Here is a 17,372-nt window from a genome sequence, read left to right on the forward strand (position 1 = left end):
TGATCTAATAAGTGTTCTTCTAACTATCTTTATTCTAAGTTTTGTGTATTCGTGTAATTCTTTACGTGTTTGATGTTCTACTAAAATATTGTTTTATTTTAACACTTATTATAAAAGAAATCAATATTTCGTCGTTCTATTAAATTATTTTAAATAATATTCTATTTTTTTGAATAGAACACATAACAGAATCATATATATATGATCGACTAAACGAAACACCTAATAGTTTTTTTAGTAGAATCTTAATGTACTTATTAAATATACTTAATAACCTATTCTTGAAAAATTAGTTGAAATATGAAAATTTCCAAAAATCATATGTTAAAAGTTTGAAATTCCTTAAACATAGATCGTAGTAGGTGTTATCTTGATATTATTAAAAATATACTAGAACAGTCGTTTTACTTTGGCAGATGAGGTGACGGGTTTGGCTTCACTGGTATCATAATTAAAATTTAACATTTTAATTTATACGAAGATTCTATAGCGTGTTCGTAAAAGTGATCTAAGAAAATACTAAGGTTCCAAAAGAGATCTAGAAGCATTTTTTTGCTCTTAATATTTAGGTTTATGCATAATATAAAAATTTTTCTAATATAAAATTTAATGTAATTGTTTTGAGTAAATATTTTGAATTTTCAGTGTTATACATTTTTTCAGTTTTGTTTTTATATTCACTTATCTTTTCATGGATTCATTTAGGTGTTCTCGTGTATGATTCAATATTTAACTATTGTATCTGTTGCTTCCTTATTTGTTAAACTATAACATTTGCTCTCGAGTTAAGAATTTGAAGAGAATCATCAAAAAATGGAAAGAAACTTACCCGCGCCAAGCAAATCATACTACAGAAACATAAATAAGGAAACTAGTAAGGTGTTCACTAAGGTGTTTTAAAAAAATTACTAAGGTTCTAAAAAGAGATCTACTCGTACTATTTAAATTTTTTAAGACATTCTCAATAGTGTTCTTTAATGTAAACTATTAATTAGAAATTTAAAATAGAAAAAAAATTCTTCATAATGAAATTAATATAGATAAAAATTCACTTTTCTTAGAATTTATTTTATTTACCATGAGACATCCTATTGATGTAGAATCTTTTTCCACACCTAGTGTTCCACTGTATATTCACGCAACAAATAACAATAGAATATTTTTTTCTCCAAGATTCTTCAAGGTGTTCCTTACACACAAGTTAATAATTTCATGATAAAATATCTTTATTTTATTAAAAGTTAGATAACAAGGTATAAAAATTTTAAATTATTTCATTTATATTGATCTATGAGTTCTTCATCAATGTAACATATCGTATTGAATAATTATATTTTTTTACTGGTTTTATAAATATTCTTTAAGATGCTACTTACGAAGTTATGCATATGATAAAAGTTGCACCTTTGTGTTTTATTCAATTTTAGATGATAAATTTTAAAATAGAAATTATTCATTAAGTGTCTTGCGTGAAAAGTGTGTGATATCTTTATAAATTATTTTAAATACTAATTTAAAATTTTCAAATATTTATTCAATATGTTCTTCAGTAGAGATTCTTTATGGTGTTACGTACCCATATAATAAAAATATATGATTGTATTTTTAAAAATTTATTAATAGAGATTTATTATTTGATTCATATGGAGATTCATTAAGGTGTGGTTAAAAATATTAAGATCTAATGAGAGATCTAACAACATTTTTTTGATCGTAAATTCGTAATATTGAGGTTTGTGCAGAATATATAAATTATTCAATTTTATGCATTTTTCATATTTGTTTATATTATATAAAATTTAATATAATTTTTTTAATTAAATATTGTGATTTTTCAATTTTATGCATTTTTCATGTTTGTTTATATTTTCACTTATCTTATCATGGATTAATTTTAGGTGTAAGATTCAATATTTAATTAAACAATATTGTAGTATAAGATTAAATTATATTTTATTATCTTAGAATAAAAATTCTATTAAGCTGTTGTTTCTTTATTTGTTAAACTGTAGCTTGAAGGTAAGAATCCGTAGAGAATCCTGAAAGAATGGAAAGTAAATCGTACTATAAAAATATAAATAAGGAAACTTGTAAAGGAATTATTAAAATAACTTGAATATGGAAATATGTAAATTGTACCATTCAATGCAAGTTTTACATACATCGAAATAAATTGGTTGAAAATCCTTGCACATCTACATGTTCTGTAATGAGATCTTAATAGTGTTCTTAACCGTGCTTAGTATTAGCGAGTTCCATTCACAACACCATTGATGCTTATAAAATAACTACTAGTGATAGTGATAACTCTAAATTCTTCTTTATTACACTCCTTAATTAGTTTCAGAGCCAAAAATATGTAATAATGGATGAAGATATAACAAATCAAAGCTGAACAAATTTTGAGTTGATTATGGGTTCTCCATTAAAGCTCGAAAGGTGAGCAGATGTGTACGATAATAAATGCATGGATGAAACGATTCTCAAGGAAAATAAAGGTTCCTTAATTGCATAGAAGCGTGAATCATGATATATTTGTTTTGATTTACTTATAAAAGGAAGCTTATGTAATCTGATTTGATTGAATACAGTACACGTATGTATACAAGTTTAAATAGTTTTGCATTATTCCTTTATTGTCCTTGTACAGATCTTCAATTAATATATCATTTTAATCAGATTAACTATGACCTTAGGATCAAATCATATCCAATGGTTAGATGTATGGTCTCTCGAGTCTCTCCCTGAGCACTGGTCTCTTTTGAACCTCCCCCTATATATATATACTAGCTTATAACCCGTGCAAGGCACGGGAGCTTTTTAATTATTTATAAATTTTTTAAATATATTTTAAATGGTGTGAAAAAATTAATTTATAAATAATAAATTAAAATTGTACATATCATGCCAAAGTATTAAATTCTTTCTATCAAATTTTAAACCAACTCCTATTAGATTATATTTATAAATGTATTTTATATTAGAATTATTATAATGTCATTTAAATATTTTTTAAAAAATTTTTATGGTTCGAGATTAAAATTGATGAACACAATTTGTTTTGAATTAAGAAGATGAATCATAAACGTGCAATAAGATGGTAGAATTTGTTTTGGATTAAGAATTTTTTTTTGTATTTGTTCCTCACATAAATCGGGCTTATTAATTTTGAAATATATTGGGTAAAAATAATTTTGTGACTGTGCGATTTATATGATTCTACAAATAAAATTGGTAGAAAATATTTATTTTGGATCAAAAAAAATCATAAACACGTGAAATACTGAATTTGTTTTGGATTCAGAAAAGGATTTATAAACATGCAAGTAGATATCAGTTGTCTTATGGAACAAAAGTTAATTTTGTTCTAATCCAACGGTGCTTATTTGTTCAATATACGATCCGATGGATAAAAATAATCTTGTGACGGTGTGATTTATACGATTCCACAATTAAAATTTGTAGGAAATATTTATTTTGAATTAAAAAAAAAAACAAAAACACATGAAAGACAGAATTTGTTTTGAATTCAGAAAAGAAATTATAAACATGCAAGTAGATGTCAGTTTCCTTATAGAATAGAATTTAATTTTGTTTTAATCTAACGGTGCTTATTTGTTCAATATACGATCCAACGGATGATAAGCTTTTGAACCACAGGACCATGCGACCAAATTATCTCCCTTACGCTTATTATATATAAGTATATAATATACGGTACGCGGACTTTTATAATTAGCGGGTTTCAAACAAAATTAGTGGGCCTCAAACAAATCAAAACATAAAACAAATATACAATCCTTTTTATACTATACTAATGAAGCCGAAACATTAAAAGTTTGGTCGGTCACACGGGCTTTTATACGGACTTTTATAATTAGCGGGTTTCAAACAAAATTAATGGGTTTAAAACAAAATATAAACAAACTAAAACATAAAACAAATATACGATCAAAACATAAAACAAATATAAAATCTATTTGACTATACCAAAACTAAAGTCAAACCTTAAAAAATACTATACTATTAAATCCGAAACATTAAAATTTTGATCGATCGGTACACGGGCTTTTATAAACATTAAAAGTTTGGTCATTCGGTACTTGGGCCGAATTGGGCCTATCTATACAATCAATTGTTTTTTTTAACCCAAACATATTATCATTTTTATATTTTCTAACTAAAACAACTCAATCTTCTAAATTAACATTGAGCAACATACTAATAACCTTTTTTAACTAAAACACATCACCTTTTTAGATTTTTTAACTAAAACGCTGATCTTTTAAAATAAAACGGGCAACATAATATAAAAAAGATAATATTATTATATATAATTTTAAATAAATAATCGATGATAATTTTCGACTACAATTAAAATTAGCTTCAAACAAAATTAGTGGGTTTCAAACAAAATATAAACAAATCAAAACATAAAACAAATATAAGATCAAAACATAAAACATATATAGGACATGTTTGACTATACCAAAAACTAAAGTCAAACCTTAAAAAATTTATACGCATCCATACTATATTATTAAAACCGAAACATTGAAAGTTTGGTCAGTCGACACTTGGACCAAAATACGGGCCTATCTATATACCAAATATTCTTTTTAACTAAAATATGTTATTTTTTTTATATTTTCTAACTAAAAAAACTCCAATATTAAAAATAACATCGAAAAATTTAGTAATTACCTTTTTAACTAAAACACATTATCTTTTTTATATATTCTGGCTTAAAAAACGGATATTCTACAATTAACACGGGCTACATATATCATAATTTTATTCTCACAATAATATTAGTTTACTATACTACACTACTAGAAAAAAGGGCTTAGACATCGGCTAAAAACCGATGTCTATTGAAAACAGGACCGATGTCTTCGCATGTGATGTAAAAGGTGGGGGTCTTAGACATCGGTTTATGACCGATGTCTAGAACCACCTTTCACAGCAGTTCTACTAAAGAACCAGATGTTTATGCATTGAAAATCATCTTTTTTTACATGATTCTAATATGAAATATGGTAATAATAGAGGCTGAATATGATCTTAAACATGAGACACACAAGAGAAAAATGAACACATTTGCAGTGGAACTGATGTAATATTCATTTTTAACATCAGTTCCCTAAACTAACCGATGTAAATTACTTTGTTTCACATCATCTGTTTAAATTAGACGATGTCTATGTTCGTCTTTCACATCAGTTCTTTATTTCAGTTGATGTCTATAGTATTCTTTTACATCATCTCTTTATATCTGTTGATGTCTATACTGTTTTTTTTTACATCAGGTTACTTTTAAATCCATTGTCTTTCTGTAGTTTAGACATCAGTTTTTCAAAGAAGTGATGTCATTTCACATTTTTTAGTCCATGTTCCACCTGCTTATATAACATGCCCAAATGTAAAATTAAAATCTCAAAACAAATCAACAATCAAATTTCCCAAGCAACAATATCACCAATTACCAAACATATTTGCATTAATCCACCAACTAATTACATAATTCACCAACACAACCAATACTAGTATTGATGCCAACTAATTCAAATTATCCACAACACAACCAATACTAGTAGTACTTCAATTCACAAGTCTACAATGCCATTAACTACACATTATATTCCCAAAATCAGCAGTAGACTTCTAAACGAAACCTAAAGTCAGATTACTCCTAAAGTCATTGCAACTACATGAATGATTCAATATGGCTAAGAGCCTCAAACCGGACCTCATCAAGCTCGGCTTCCGAACAAATCAGCTTACGCGTCTTAAGAGCCCACTGAAATGTAAAACAATAAAATTATAAATTATCCAACTACACACATATATATATATATATATGACAATTACAAATTCTAAGGAATGTAAATACCTTCTTTAAAAATGACAATTCATGGTCCATTATAATTTCTCTCATGTAGCGCATAACTACATAGCCACATTCAATCCCACCAGGTTGTTTGGGACATCCCTGTTTAAAAATAAAATTAGAATAGTAACATACCTATATAATAATACCGTATTAACTGATCCTAATTAATAGAAAAAACAAAGGTTATATCTTGCAGATTATTCTGAATTAAGCCGAAATAGTATACACATGTGGATCACCTATATACGCTTTCCGTTCCACTATCAAGTTCAGAATTTAGGTTTTAACAATATAACAATCATCTAAACCTCGAAGCAAATTGTGCAAAGAGTAATTAGATAATGGGAAATTGTCTAGAACAGAGCATTTTGATCTGCTTTTTCTCACTGTACACCACCACATTCAAGGTAAAATAACTGCTATAGATGTTAACCTATGCTTGTGACATTTAAAATAACGCCAATCTATCTTGCAAATTATTCTGAATTAAGCAAAAAAGGTATATACAAGTGTATCACCTATATACACTTCCATTTCCATTTTCCAGTATTAAGTTTAGAATTAAGGTCTTAACAACATAGCAATCATTTAAACCTCGAAGCAAATTGTGCACATTAACAAGACCAAAGAAAAAACAGATAGCATAAAATTGTGTAACACGTATAATTTAAGGGTCTTTCTAGTGTGTGCCCAAGGGCACACATTAAGCACTAAATTTGATGAGTTTGGTGGATTTTAATTGGTGGAGTTGGTGTAAATGCAGGAGGGTCATCCATATTTATAATTACATGACCAGTAAAAATGCACCAAACTCATAAAAGTTAGTGCTTAGTGTGTGCCCATGGGCACACCATAGAAAAACCGATAATTTAAATCCACTTCTCAGTATACTCCACATTCAAGGTGATCCCAAACTACAAACCACTCAAATCAGTTTATGATAAGCAACTACAAACATACAAATACATATAAACATACACACTGAACCAAAACCACAACTACAAACTATCTCATTTTCCAAAAACACACACTGAAATACATATATACATACACATACAACCACAAGGATACCCAAACTCAAGTAATAAATAAGAAATTACCTCCTCCAACTCGAACAGAGCTTGAACAGACTTGAACAGAGCTTGAATAGACTCCGAGCACCCGCAGACTCCAAACTCGAACTGAAGTACGAGCACCCACTAAACCCACAAACTCCACACTCGAACTGAACTCCGAGATCTGTTCAAAAAACGAATTAAAGAAGCAAATGAGTATTGTAATCGAACAAACATCAGTTTAAGAGGACAAATCAACCTTTAGCGCACAAATTTGAGGATCAAATCGGCCGAATTGGAAGCTAGGGTTCGCTCGCTGAGAAAGGGGGAAGAACGGGGAGAGAGAATGTATTTTAGACAAATGATTTAATTTAGGTAGTTTTATTAGTTTTATGTCTTTTTCCTTTTAATTTTATGTTTAAAGACAGGTGTTGATGTCTTGTTCAGACAACACATCAACTAAGCGGGGGTTTTTAAAGCGGGGTTTTTTTGTTTGTGAAAAATTTGGCTAAGTGGGGAATAGCAGCGGGGAAGCGCGGCCAATTTTTTAAAAGCATGTTTTAGACATCGGTTCTACACTAAGATGATGTCTAGTTTTTCAATAGACATCGGTTTTTAAAATATCGATGTAAAAAAGGGTTTTAACATCGGTGGTTTTTTTAACCGATGTCTAATCTGTGATGTCTAATCCTGTTTTTCTAGTAGTGCTATTAAAGTCGAAACATTAAAAGTTTGATCGGTCGGTACTTGGGCCAAATTATGGTCCTACTTATATAATCAATTATCTTTTAACTAAATCTATTATCTTTTTCAATATGTTCTAACTAAAAAAGCTCAATTTTCTAAAAATAATATTATACAACATATAGCAACCACTTTTTTTCAACTAAAACACATTACCTTTTTCAGAATCCTAACTTAAAAATCGATTTTCCAAAAATAACACATGGAACATTCATATAAAATATATATATATATATATATATATATATATATATATATTATTATACTATTAAAGCCGAAACATTGAAAGTTCGGTCAATCGGTACTTGGGCCAAAATACGGGCCTATCTATCATTTATTCTTTTCAGTTAAAATATGTTATCGTTTTTTTATATTTTCTAACTAAAAAAACTCCATCATTTAAAATAACATCGAGAAACATAGTAATTACCTTTTTAACAAAAACACATTATCTTTTTTATATTTTCCAACTAAAAAACAAATCTTCTACAATTAACACGGGCTTCATATATAAAAATATAATATTATTATATATAATTATTAATAAATAACCTGTGATATTTTTCAACCAAAATACATTAACATTATTTTTAAATACACTAATGGACTCATTTTAAAAGTAATATTTTAAATCTATAATAAACTATAATACTGTTAAATCCGAAACATGAAAAGTACAGTTAGTTGGTAGGTCAGTCGAGTTCGGTGAGCCGGTTGATATATATTCGACCTACGAACCTTCTTAATTTATAACATGTTGTAATATATGTTTTATTATCAATTAAACCAAAACATTTAGGTTAGTATGATGGGTCGGTATCTGGTTTGACGTGTCTTTTTTAACTTAATATGTTCCATACTATATTATTAATTATTATAATGAAATATTAATAGATTGATTGGTTGATTTATATCTTATTTTATACATTTCCTTAAATTATAACATGAAAAAAACCGTATTTTTACATTCTTAGTAAAATATATACGTTCGATCTAATTTTTAACCAGCCATTTGACGAAATTAATTATTAAAAATTTATCATCTGTTAAATAAAAAATTTATTTAATCATATTATTCTATCATAATTTTATTCTCACAATAATATTAGTTTAAGTTAAAATATATACAAAAAATAGCAAATATTATAACCGCCCGTGCATTGCACGGGTTATAAGCTAGTGTATATATATATATATAGAGGGTTACTCCAGTGAGAACTTCTTAAAATGAGAACCGTGAGAACTTCCTGAATTTATCATATTTTAACTAATCTAAACATCAAACTAGTGGGTACCCAATATAAAAAATGTATATAAAACTATTCTCTCCCTAACTAGTAAAAAAAAAAATTCAAAAAAAAAGTCCACTGCCACGTCATCAGTGATTTTTTTTTTTGATTTTTTTTTGTTTTTTTTTCCGGCTAGCTAGGTGGAGACCTTAATGATATACATTTTTTGTGAAGGTGCCCCTGGCGGGGCCTTTCAAATGAATGAGATATTGATAAATTAAAAGAGTTCTCACGGTTCTCATTTTAAGAAAGTTCTCATTTGAGCAAGTGCCTATATAGGGTCCTATTCCAGTACAAACTCCTTACGCTACAAACGTACAAACTGATGATTATGACAATAATATTTAGTGATCAGCCGTTTTTAGTGTTACTAAACTCTAACAACCCCATCTCCATCTCCACCTCCACCAACTCCACCAACTCCACCTCCACCTCCTTCAGCTCCGCTTCCACTGTCACCTCCATCATCACCACCTCCACCTCCATGCCGCCCGCCCCTTCCATAACCACCACCTCCATGTCCACCTCCATTATTTTCTATCACCACCAAATCCACTCTCACCTCCACCGTGCCCTCCCGCCTCACCTCCGTCACCTCCAGCCTCACCTCTATCGCCTGAAAACACAGCCACATCCCGGTGTCACTGTCACTAGCTTCTGTGTTGTACCCGCTGTTTCACCAATTTCTAAAGTGATAATCACCAATTTATATAGCACAAATCACTAATTTGCAAAGCGAAAATCACAAAAGTATATAGCAGGAGGCGTAAACAGCGGACTTGTGGAGACGTGATGGTGGGTGAATTCGCCTCAACCTCTGCCACTATCATTGTACTATCACCGTTGACACCCCATCACCAACATCACCACTACCAAACCGTAGCATCATCAAATACCAAAAGCACCACAACTTCAGCACTAAATTATATCTATATGTTTGTATCTATCTCAATGGGAACAAAATTCAGTTGTAGCAAACTATATTGATTTACATCGCGGCAGGTTGAGAGAAAGACGGAGGTAAGAGAAACGAGGAGAGAGAGAAAGTAGATCTGATTAAAGGAAGAAAAATGGATTACTGTGTATGAGTTTTGTTATTTTTATATATGGTTTGTAGTTTGTATTTTAAGATTGGTTTGTATTTGAGCACTCCCCTATATATATGTATGTGTAAACGATTAGGGGTTCTAAGTACTCAGTATCATCATAAAAATAGTTAAGATTAGGCTTTTTATTTTAACAATGCATATCTTTTGACAATAATTATTTTTATTTTTGTAACGTTTTTAATTTTAGAAATTGTTTTAAAAAGTTAATATTTAATGTGTATTTTTATTAGCGTATATTTATAAATATGATCGTTGTTAATAAATCTAAATTTTTCTATTAATCCTAAATAGCTAAAATTTCACTCTTTCATTCTTGAGTGTTATTAAATATAATTATATAATATTCTTAGTCAAAAATATTTTTAGATGATATTTACGTTATAATGGACACCTTTGCTGGTTTTTCGTTATTCATTTAATTTCACCCATCTTCTCTTTAAAATTATAAGAATAGTTTGATTATCGGTGCTACTACTGTTGTCCATGGTTCATGTACTCAACAAAAGCGAATCAGAAATTAATATTAAACTAATAAACTATATAAAGTTAATCATAAACTTTTAAACACAATTTGTCTCCATCAAACTTTCTTAAAAATCTGTATTCCACCCAAACAAACCTAAGTAAATCACAACCTCATCAAAACTTAAAAGCTGTCCAAGTAGATTACAACACATTAAAATAGTTCTTTAGTTGACATGGAATACAATACTGTTTTCGGCCTCAACTAGATTGAACCTCAAGACCTGATCCTTTTCCAGGTCGTTCTCCAGGCTGAAATTGTTCCAGCCTCCAGAGAAGCGTGCACATTTATGATGCATTTCCAATGTACATGTCCAGCTTCCTAATCCTGTGATTAAGCTAACCTGTTCACCCGCTTTCCACCCTCGATTCCTGGGCTTCACACTAAATGGAATTATCTGCATATTACAGAAAGTGCATTTATCAATTCTATATACAATTATTTTTTCTGAAAATGTATACGGCAAAGATTTTAAGTAATGGTGTACCACTCCATGGCTGCTTTGGTCTGTGTTGCTTTGAGTTAAGACTTTGGTGAATTGCCTTATCTGATCATTGTTTTCAATGTTATCACCGTTTTGTCCTACCTCACCTGCAACAATTGATAATTTCTAAAAAATCCACTTACAATCCAAATCAAAGTTAATTCATATGTTCATTTTACATATTCATAGGTAGATGTTACTCCCATATAATATTAGGAAGATCATTCCACTGTGGTAGGGCAGTGATGTGGTTGAACTTTATCTTATATCCGGTAAAATAACCACACTTAGTTATTTAAATAACTCCTAAACTATGCATATATCTGTTAGGAATCAACTTAAGTAGCAGTCTATAGACATATGAGCAGGGATAGTAGTAGTAGCAAGGGTAATTGTGTCTTTTCATTACAAGTTAGTAGAGTCTATAAATAGATCTACTCAGTTGTATTTTCTATTATGCATAATATGAAATACAACTTCTTCTCCAAGTTTCTCTCTCTCTTCTCTCTAACTGATTTTCCCTCTCTTTCTCTCTCTAAACTCTGTCTCTCCTGATCTGATCTCTCTCTCTCATTTCTCTCTCAATTCTACATCTCTCTGCCCTAATTCACCTCTGTTTAGCTATAATCTCCTGTTCTATTACTTGATTTCCTGTTATTTCAGTTCATAAACACAGAAAACACCAAAAATAGCTTTGTCATACACTGAAGGCATGACAAATTGGTATCAGAGCGAGGTTAAAAACGATCATCCTCTGCTTCAATTGAGTTGCGCTGGTATAAACTAGGTGTGCGGTTGTGGAATCACAGTAATCGCAGGTGTAGTTTGTTAGTTATGATCAAAACAGTCCAGGTACTCTGTTTTCTTAGCTGTTCTCATCAGATCTGTGATTGTGTGGTTGTTTCTGTGAATTTGAAGTGAAGTATAGTTGATTTTAGTTCGTTTATAGTAATTAGCAGTTTTTAGGGTTTTTATTATCAGAAAATCACAAACGAAGTTGTTGTGGAGTGTTCTCTGTTAACTGAGGTGTGACTCGGTGCCTGTGTAGTGGCTGTGTAGTTGACTTAGTGAGGTGGAGTAAGAACGGTGTGATTTTGTTATTGTAGTAAGCTTACATCAGAGAATTTGTGTTTTGTGTCGATTGATAATTGGAGAAATTGTGACAAGAAGTAGGAAGTGTGTTGAATTCACAGTGCCTATCAAGTGTTTGATAAATTGACGGTGTGAACACCTGTTGAAAGCTTAGTAAATTGAACAGTTGTGAGCAGTTTGTGGCTGAATCTTGTGTTTGATTGTGGATTGGAGAAGTGACTTTTGTGGTGTAGGCAAAGTGTTTGATAGTTTGTGTAAGAGATTACGTGTGCTGATAATTGTATGTCAATGGAGAGTAGTGACAAAGCCTTTAATAATCTTCTACAAGAAGTTCAACAGCAGTTTTATGGGTTTAGGGAAAAGTCGAGTCAGAGGATTCAGAATTTGGAGGAGGAATTGGAGGATTTAGTTGCTTTGGCTGCTCAAAAGATGGAGTTATTGAAGAAAAGTGAGGCTCAGAAGAGTAGAAGACCTAGATTGGCAAATCCTTTTGCATCAAAACAAGAACCATTGGATTCACATTTTATTCGGTTTGAGGAATATACAGAGCAATTTAAGGAAACCATGTCACTGTTTAGGATAACTCAGGAAGAAGAGATGTCTTCTCCAGAAAATTCAGAATTAAGCCCAGAGGAAAAGTCTGAGATAATGTCTGCAATCTTAGAATATCAGATTGGTAATTCAGTGCATCATCTTGAGTTAAGACCTAAATCTGAAGGTGCTAGAGTCTCTGAGTCATCACATGATTGGGAGCACCTTGTGGCTGTTGAACCTATCTATAATGATGACCCTATCTATGAGGAAGATCCAATGGAAGGCAAGAAGTGTTGGCCAGAGTATGAACTCATTTCAGGAGTCCTAGGAGGAGATAACTTGCACTCAACTTGTTTGTCAGAGGCAGATTTTTGCACAAGTGAAAAATTAGAGGATGTTGGACATCTGAGAGACAAATCAGATGAGGTATTTGAAGATGGTGACATGCCAAAGCTTGTTGATTGCAGAGATAAAGAGAAACAAGGTGTTGTTGTGGAGGAATCTTCAATCATCCTTACCAGTATGAGGGAATTGATTGAGGATGTTCCATGCATAGATAGTCCCGTAACTCCAAATTACTCTGGTCTAGAAGAGAAGTCCAGCCATCTTGATACACAGATTATGACCATCTTTGATCCAGGGGGTCATATGCAAAAAGACCACTCAGCTGTTGATATGTTATTCAAAAAAATAATCATGGCTAAGGAAGTATGGCTACCAGAAGTGACACTAAGTAACTCAGTTGGTGGCCAACTTGGATAGTGGCAATGTGGGGTTAGTTTGAAGATCTTGGCAATAAATCAGCTATTAAAGGAACACCCTGAGTTGAAGAAGAGAGATTTTGTAGTTCAGTTTGAGAATTCAGCTGGCAGACAAGGCCAAGACATTCAAAAGGATAATGATGAGATTGACCGAGTCTTCACTGAGATTAATGAGGCTGGTGAACTGTATTGTGGTTCTGTGAGGGCTGGGATAATGGGGACAACCTACAGGGACACTGAGCAGATACAAGGTCCAGGAGATATGAAATTTGAAGTCTCAAGGAAAAATGTTATAATATACATATATGATCCAGGAGGCTTTTTAAGTTGTTTCTATGGAATTCGATATGCTGATGGTCCTGCAGGAATTCTAAATATTCAACAAGTGGTGCAAGTTTTCAATAAACAAGAGTTGTACCTGGAAGGAAAAGCAAGCATAGCAGTGAAGGCCTTACCAGTGATGTACTTAACCCAGGTGGAAAGAGGTTGTGAAGTGTATGATCCACCATGAGGACATGGTGAAATTCAAGGAGGGTGGAATGTTAGGAATCAACTTAAGTAGCAGTCTATAGACATATGAGCAGGGATAGTAGTAGTAGCAAGGGTAATTGTGTCTTTTCATTACAAGTTAGTAGAGTCTATAAATAGATCTACTCAGTTGTATTTTCTATTATGCATAATATGAAATACAACTTCTTCTCCAAGTTTCTCTCTCTCTTCTCTCTAACTGATTTTCCCTCTCTTTCTCTCTCTAAACTCTGTCTCTCTCTCCTGATCTGATCTCTCTCTCTCATTTCTCTCTCAATTCTACATCTCTCTGCCCTAATTCACCTCTGTTTAGCTATAATCTCCTGTTCTATTACTTGATTTCCTGTTATTTCAGTTCATAAACACAGAAAACACCAAAAATAGCTTTGTCATACACTGAAGGCATGACAATATCCTAATAAGCACAGGAGAACATGTGACATTATTTTTTTAAGAATTGAACTGCACAGCGCAGACCAAACAAGCATGAGGCTGGTCTGGTTTGCTTTGTTATTTTTTTTAAGAGTGTTAACAGTCATTTTTAATCGAAGTGAATCAAGAACATTCCTATTAAGGTGTCCAATACTGTCAAATAGCAGAGCATCAAAAAACGCAGGTATTTAATTTTAATCTATACATTGTTTTGTCTCCAATGTCTAAGTATTCTATGGGTTAGTTTCTTGAATCACTGGACTGTTAAATATACTTTACTATATATTAGCGTCCTTATTCATGTAATTTTTTTTTAATAGATATTATTTAAAAACAAAGGCATTTATGATTAAATTTTTATGTTATTAACGATATCATAATGTTCATGAATCATTAGAAATTACCTTGAGGTGCATTTCCCTCCATGTCCATCCCAGCATCACCCACTGCTGTACATCATTTACTAGCAATTAATTTTAGTTAAGATTTATCCAAAACACCAATATAACATATTTAAAGTAGTGACATGATTTTTCTATAATGCTTTAATTTTATAGCTTATTAATAAATCCCAATTTTAGTGTGTGACTTTAAGCTGAATATCAAGATATTTAAATTAATAGGATTTAAACAGCAATTACCTATTCCTTCTTGGATTTGAGCTGCCATTTCAGCTTCCTCTAATTCACCTAGATCGTATTCTGAGTCTGAATCTGCGTTAAAAGCACCACTTTCATTCATTAGTTTATAACATTATTGAGAAAAGTTATGTAGAAAACAAATTCAGTTTATATGAGTAATTTTACCAATAATGATTGGCTCATTGAAAGTCATTATTTTCTGTCTTACTGTGATCATAAAGATCCATTGCGAAACTCCCCCCACCAAGATGAGCAACAACCATAATATCTCCTACAGCAACATACGATCTTTCGATGATGCTCTTTAAACCATAAAGTCTTCCTTAATTATTAATATAGGAGACTGTAAACTCCTCTCCATTACTCAGAGCCAACACACCTTCCTGAGGGATTGCATCACCAAATCTTTCTAGATAGCCGCGCGGTATCGGCTGATGTGATAATAATGTGTAAATATAATTATTTGAGTTTTATTTAGTTTATAACATAGTTATAGCATCAGAAACATACTACAGATCCATTCTCGAAAGTCTGACCAAGTGCACGAGCCATGAATTTCCACCTTTTACCATTGACTTTATCTGCAAATCAAGAAAATGAATGCCATTAATTTTACACATAGTTATTGGAATGTATATTAAAGTAGAATGTGTTTTGACATAAGGTAAATTCAACCTTGGTATAAAACAGGGGCCCTTGGTATTTTCCTCGAATGTTGATACTCCACTTCAGTTAATGCCTTATCAATCACACTCAATGAGAACAACCCATTGCCATTATATTCGAAGAGGAGATAAAAACCTTCCTCTCCTTCAAGTTCATTGAAAAGAGGGTCAAGATCTACCAAGCTCTGATTAATGCGTTGGTAATGCACGTGTATCTCACGCCCGTTTGGGTATTGGAGAACTACATTATTTGGTAATCTACCTCCTACTGCATCAAGAAACCTTTCCGGAAGTCTCTGGAATAAATTTATTTATTCAGTTTATGAAATACCATTATAATTTTGAATATATTTAGTCAAAACAATAAATTTGTGTACTGTCTATTATCAGTATTATTAACAGTATTTTTTAACTACTTACCAACGAAACAATCAAAGTATCAGGTCCATATATTACTTTGATGAATTTCGGAACGATTCCATTAATCCCAGGTACCACCTGTAATGCATAATAGTTAACAAAATATACCTTTATATTTATTTGAAACACTTTCACATTGGCTGATAACATGATTCAGTGCTATGAACCAAGTCGAAATAATAATGTAAACACTATAGTCCACATCCAGATTCATATAATATTTGTTTATACGCAAAATTCTGATAAATTAAACTATAGATTATGTCATGTGTTTCCATATAAACACAGTTAGAACACAAGTCATTACATGAATGTGCTTCAAGCTGGACAACATATTAATACGACAGGTGTCTTAATCTGTATTAATCATTTATAATTGGTTATTCTACTTTTACTAAACACAATTTCAATATGCACTCTATATCCAATAATAATGCAATCAAATTTTGAATGGATTGAATGTTTCAAACAGATAAAGATTTAATCACATAGATATGATTTAAACTAAATTGCATATAGATTGATCATGGAGCATCAGTCAGTTACCAGTTCAGTAAACCCCTTTTACCTCGCCTCACTGCATACATTAATCAGTAAGATTTTTGCGTAGAATTCACCGGGTTCAAGTATTGTCTTACCTTTCTTCGACGTCGTTGATCAGTCGACATTGCAATGGTTTCTCCGATTTGTTGCTATCCTCCTCCCGCGATAACTTCGCGCGCTCTAAATCACTGTTCTTAGAGTTATGTTGGATTTTAGGGATTTTATCTTTGATTAGAGTTCAACTCTATTTGAGGTTTTTTATTTTTTAATGCCTTTTTCATTGTTTATGAATTACTAGCTTTTAACCCGTGCGAAGCACTGACGGGTATAGAAATCGTAATTTATTAATTATAATTTAAATTTTAACATCATCTTATTAGTATTTTAGAATTGATGAATTGGATTTTAACCTGATTATATTTACCAATTGGTTATATTTTTTGGACAACTACAAATTATACCAATGTTGATTTATTATGATATAGTATATAAATTATATTTAAAAGAATAATGATGGAGTTTTTATCTTGTACTATATCTCAAGTGTTTGTAATTTAAACAGTATAAAACTCTTCAATATTGTAAGAGTAAGAGAAGTTTACATGTGACAGACTTGTAGTTACAAAAGAGATGACCAAACCAAAATTTTGTACGACTAC

The 17,372-nt window shown here is 31.2% G+C and overlaps 1 protein-coding gene across 3 annotated transcripts; it reads right to left on the reverse strand.

Annotated features, from left to right (window-relative positions):
- Positions 1-10,600: 10,600 nt before the first annotated feature.
- Positions 10,601-16,983, reverse strand: LOC108193622 (uncharacterized). Of its 3 annotated transcripts, none has more exons than XM_017360355.2 (9): positions 16,809-16,977; positions 16,171-16,248; positions 15,761-16,046; positions 15,596-15,666; positions 15,251-15,356; positions 15,086-15,157; positions 14,849-14,893; positions 11,101-11,204; positions 10,601-11,010 (listed from the first exon to the last, which is right to left on the reverse strand). In XM_017360355.2, the coding sequence occupies exons 1-9, from the start codon at positions 16,836-16,838 to the stop codon at positions 10,780-10,782; spliced, it is 1,023 nt and encodes a 340-aa protein (XP_017215844.1). In that variant the 5' UTR covers positions 16,839-16,977; the 3' UTR covers positions 10,601-10,779. The 3 variants fall into 3 exon arrangements, 2 of the variants coding, with proteins under 2 accessions (XP_017215844.1, XP_017215846.1); XM_017360357.2 differs by having other exon boundaries at positions 14,849-14,890; positions 16,809-16,976; XR_010285214.1 differs by having other exon boundaries at positions 10,975-11,010; positions 14,849-14,907; positions 16,809-16,983.
- Positions 16,984-17,372: the final 389 nt, after the last annotated feature.

The sequence above is a fragment of the Daucus carota genome, chromosome 7 (genome assembly GCF_001625215.2).
Source record: "Daucus carota subsp. sativus chromosome 7, DH1 v3.0, whole genome shotgun sequence".
Lineage (NCBI taxonomy): Eukaryota > Viridiplantae > Streptophyta > Magnoliopsida > Apiales > Apiaceae > Daucus > Daucus carota.

Coding starts and splice junctions, on each gene's coding strand:
- LOC108193622 (XM_017360355.2), bottom strand. CDS start 16,838: ATGTCGACTGATCAACGACGTCGAAGAAAG. Junction 16,047..16,170: donor ATACTTTGATTGTTTCGTTG/GTAAGTAGTTAA, acceptor AATTTATTCCAG/AGACTTCCGGAAAGGTTTCT. Junction 15,357..15,595: donor CTTTCGAGAATGGATCTGTA/GTATGTTTCTGA, acceptor ATGTTGCTGTAG/GAGATATTATGGTTGTTGCT.